Source organism: Dendroctonus ponderosae, unplaced genomic scaffold, assembly GCF_020466585.1.
Source record: "Dendroctonus ponderosae isolate FM_Combo_2020 unplaced genomic scaffold, Dpon_F_20191213v2 Dpon_F_20191213_1, whole genome shotgun sequence".
Classification (NCBI taxonomy): Eukaryota; Metazoa; Arthropoda; class Insecta; order Coleoptera; family Curculionidae; genus Dendroctonus; species Dendroctonus ponderosae.
The window spans coordinates 19,896,957-19,901,819 of NW_026017110.1; the positions used below are offsets into that span (position 1 = coordinate 19,896,957).

General features: G+C 33.8%; 1 protein-coding gene across 2 annotated transcripts in view; it reads left to right on the forward strand.

Annotated features, from left to right (window-relative positions):
- LOC109542424 (SWI/SNF-related matrix-associated actin-dependent regulator of chromatin subfamily E member 1) overlaps positions 1-4,490 on the forward strand; it is an 8,877-nt gene extending 4,387 nt beyond the window's left edge. Inside the window, exons 3-7 of one of the 2 annotated variants that reach the window (XM_048667007.1) lie at positions 532-865; positions 925-1,054; positions 1,111-1,281; positions 1,343-1,475; positions 2,045-2,706. In XM_048667007.1, the coding sequence (XP_048522964.1) occupies positions 532-865; positions 925-1,054; positions 1,111-1,281; positions 1,343-1,475; positions 2,045-2,109 (833 nt within the window). In that variant the 3' untranslated portion in view covers positions 2,110-2,706. Of the gene's footprint in view, positions 1-531; positions 866-924; positions 1,055-1,110; positions 1,282-1,342; positions 1,476-2,044 lie in introns of both variants that reach the window. The other variant, XM_019911650.2, reaches the window with a different exon arrangement.
- Positions 4,491-4,863: the final 373 nt, after the last annotated feature.

Sequence of the window (4,863 nt, forward strand, 5' to 3'; positions counted from 1 at the left end):
ATTCCCCTGCAAAACACGTGCGCTCCTGCTTTGCACGCATATATTTATCAGCCGAATTGTTTTCCAGTAATCGGGCCTTTACCGATACGACAATACGTAAACTAAAGAATGAAAGTGAGTGAAGCTAAAATGGACATTTTGCAAGAGCGCAAGTAATCGTTTAATTTGCACAAAAAAAATCGGGACTGTGCTGCAAATAGTGTCAGTCTTAGAGCATGAAGATAGAGATGCTGAAACAGCATGGGAAAAGGAAACTGGTGGAAACAATATATGCAGTAACTCTTTCATGGTGAGCGCGATGAAACTTAGAGGTCTGTGAGTAAAATCGCAATAAGACAGTTTTTACTACCTTCATCGTGAGGTTGTAAGGTTGCTTGGCTGCCAAGTAAGAAACATCGAACTCCTAGCAGTGGATAGTAATTGTATGAAAATAAAAAAAAAATCATAAATCTCGGAAATCGTAAAATCTTAAAATACTAATCATGATGCTACAAGTACTGTAATTTAAAATAACTTAAAATATCTCTCTAGATAGAGACAAATCTAGTGAAGAATCAGACTCAACGAGGGGAAGTCTACACATCTTAAATAGTGATGGTTGCCCCTCGCCCCAGCAAGTAGTGATTAAGAAGAAAGGAAGAGGTGGTTGGCCAAAGGGGCGAAAGCGCAAGCCGGAATTGTTAAATCTACCTCCAAAGGCTCCCTTAACTGGATACAACCTGTACACAAATGAGCAAAGAAGTTTTTTTAAGGACAGCTCTTTAAAGTTCTACGAAATAACGAAAATTGTAGGGAACAGATGGTCGAGTTTAACGCTGGAAGAAAAGAAACCCTATTTAGATAGAGCGGAGGAGGAAAAGAGACAGTATGACTTACTGGAAATATGGGAATTTGTTCCATAAGTATGTGGGTTGTTTGTTGTAGGTACAAAGAAGCAGTGAAGCAATATAGGCAGTCGGAAGCATACCGAGCATACCTGAACAAGAAGAGAAGAAAGCGGTTGCAAAACAATGTTCTCTCAGAGAGCGATATGGATGCAACCGATGATTTCGATGTAAGAAATATTCACTTCGAATTTAGGCGTTTGTTTAATAATTTTTCCCAAAACAGGAAGAAGATAATGAGGAACTGTACTGCCGCACCTGCGACCAATGGTTTCACAGCTTGCACAATAAAAGAGAACATCTACAAGCTAAGAAGCATTTAACGTCGTTAGCTGGGGATATATATCGCGAATTGTCAGATATAGAGTCTTCAACTGGCCAAGCTGAGACTAGCACGGTTAGTGAAGGATGAAAAACTTAGATAGTGGCTTATTACTAACCAGAATTGACTTTTGTAGGTGAGTATGGATGAATCGAGCCTTGAAGGATTGAGTTTTACTGCAAATACAGCTAATATTGAATCAGACTGTTCCAATTCAACCAATGTTTCAATATATGAAGCGATGAGCAAAGTGACGTCTTTAGTACAAAGTAAGTCTTTTATTACTTTCGTTTTTATTGTCGGAGTAGATGGTAATTTAAGTTAAGTTAACGACAGGGTTTTTGTTTTTTAAGAAATCTTTGGCTTTTCATAGTTGAATGCAATAAAAAAAGTTCTATAGAAGCAGATCTCTACACTATACAATTTAAACGAGAATTATCAAATTTAAACGGGACTGATCTATTTAATTTTTGCTTTATATTATAATATTTACAAAAACCTTGTTTTATAAATAACAACTGCTTCATTGTTGTAATAACGTTATACATTTCGTTTGGATATTTGCATTTGATGTCAACAGCTTGTTTTCATAGGCAAATATGAACAATTGGAACCGGTCGCTTTCACTTATTTTATAGTTTCAATTGAATGTTGTACATGTTTTGTCCGTAATTTTCATATTTTAATGTGCCTCTATCATCGCACATTCTGAATAAAAATGCGGTTACAATATTCGATATTAAGTAAAATTTATTTACATTTATAAACAGAACTTCATTAATCCTCCTTCTAATAACATTATATGGAAAGTTTTTTACGCCTTCTACTAATTTCATAGGAAATTTCAAATGTCCCCAAACTGTGTCCAATATCCGCAAAATGTCTGATGGATGCACCCGCTAAATGGCCAAAAACTTAACAATTATACTTACCTACGAAGAGATGCACTACCAATTAAATTTAATATTAAAATCTAATCAATCCGGTTTATACACTTGTACATTAATATAATTCAGTTTGCTCGAAATGTCCCTGCTTTTGTACGTGGAGGGACTAAGGCTCTTTATTTATTATAAAAATTTGTTTGCAACTTTGCGATATACGAGGGCGGTCCGATAAGTTTTTGATAAAGTGGCGATTTATTTCTCAACATAGTCTCCTGTTACTTCGATACACTTGACCGAGCGATGCGCCCACTTCTTTAACCCGTCTGGAAAATACGCTTTCTCGAAGTTTGCAAAGTAGGCTTCCGTGGCTTTCGGCGGAGCCATTGGACGGCGAGGCTAATTACTTATCGGACGGCTCTCGTAAAGGAAAACGCGGGTCACCTAATGATTTTAACGATTCCAAAAAAAGTTCCACTAGGCAACGGTTCTAGAAACATATTTCTCAAAGTCATAAAATAATATTTTCTTTTATTAGTAAGAATCTATATTTAAAAAAATGTATTCTTGTGTAATCAATATTGATCTTGTTTGTATCCAGAAAGGGAAACAGAGATACGTGCATTGACACTTCAACAGCAGGAGGCGATACAAGAGCAAACCGCACTGTATCGGCAGTTCAATCAATTGAACGAACGAGAATCGGTTTTGCAAAAAGAGTTGGCCCAAAAACGCGATAAGGAAAAGGAGCTTGAATCGATTGTGTTTCAGTTGTGGCAGGTGCCCAGCTTGTTTGTTATGGCCAAATTTGATACACCCGATCAAACATCGACGGATTTTTCCGAAGGATTTAGCTAAAAATGGTGGAAGTGTTTGAATTTGTTTATTAATTTCGTCTAATTTATTAGTTACTGTGGATTAAGCGACTGAGAGAAGTTAAAAACTTGAAAGTGTACATGCTTGAACCGAACATAATAACGGATTTAAGAAAACAGGGTTTTGCTTTGGGTTAGGGACTAAAGGTATGAAAAGAATATTTCCTTCTGCAATTTTGATAAATTTCCTTAATAAAGTTTGGTATTTAAGTCAAGTAAAGTAGTGCTAGAAACACTACCTCTTGATAAAAATAAATGGTTAATATTACCGACTTCATATTATACTCAGCAGATTAATATTGAGCTATTTTTAGTAATAATTTCGACTGAATATTGATATTTTATTTTGAAAAAGACATAATAAATTATGCTTAGTCATTTTTTACTGTTAGATCAATCGACATAGTTTTTTCCTGTTTTTTTTTCGAAGAGTATTTACTGTAAGTTAAAGAACTACTGGCAAACAGGTTTCAGATTGCAGTAAGCTTTGATAATTAATTATGATAATTAAAAAAAATTAGTAAATTAACCGCTTGCAAACACAGGGTAATTATTGCTTAGGGGAGTGCCTATGCTTGAACAGTAATTGTTTCACATAGAATTGGAACTGAATATTTCAACGGCGTTTGTCGACAAAGTGGCGAATTGGGAGAAACTGAGTTTGCGATCGTCTCAAAAACAAGTGCAAATTGATATCGTTAAAGTTGAATTATTAAGTTATGTTCGCATATTATTATGTACACATCATGATAGGTACGATTTGAATTGGACAAGTTTGATACAGTTTTGTCAAACTGGGTTTAACAACTTTTGAAGACCTTCGTTTTATAGTCCACAATAAAAGGTGACTAGAAAAACAAACACACATTCAAATGGCTAAAGTTGACTTTTGTTGTTTTATTCACATATGATATATGCATAAATATTAGGTAAGATTCGATGTAGGCTTCTTTCATGGTTGATAACAAATGTGACTGGATGAACTTAGTCTCATCTATCGTTTGATTTTTTTCAATGAAGTTGTGAGGACGTTGCGCTAAATACGTCTCAATTAAACAAATGTTTTTCATGTTTGATGGAGATAAAGTTGCTTCGAAAATATTTGTAATCTACATTTATCGGTGTTTATCCAGTTTTCAAGTAATTTCATGCAAACTAAATCTTAACCACTTGAACGAATCTCAATTAACACTGTTACATTTGTAAATCTAAATGTACATATAATATGTATACATTATTTACAAGGATCCTGGACGGGCCATTTTTTTCCTAATTATATACATGTTAGTTTCGATTACTAACTTACTAAACTTGAGCAACAAGGGCATTGTTATTGCACTTTTTATACATAATTGTTTACATACATTTTGACGAATTAATTTAAAATCTAAACAGCTTAGTTGTAAGGTAAGTGATACTAGAGGATACTAGTTTTAGTTGTTATTAGATTAAAACTAATCGGATTGATTTGTTTTGTAGTGAAACGCATATTTTTATTAAAAATTAAATAAACATTGTAGAAAAAGCGAGTTTTATTTAAACATTTTGGCTCCTAAAATGTTTGCAAAACATTTATAAGTTTTGTGAAGAGTGTTAACATACTAATAATGTTAATGATGCTGTTAATCGAATTTTTTTCGGAGAGAAACCTGTTTCCAAGAAAAGTTGTTTATCTAGATTAAAACATACGAAAATGATTCATTAATTTTTCCATTAGAAAGTGATTAATTTTTGGCTTAGCTTCCAAAGGCATGGACTTCAAATGATAAATAGTATTATTTGTCTATTGCTTCAGCTAGAAAATTATGTTATTTTCTTTTAAACTCGATATCTTTCAAGGAAAGAGAAGCAGGAAGAAGAATCAACTTCTGTATGTACTATTAGGGCATTAAAACAGG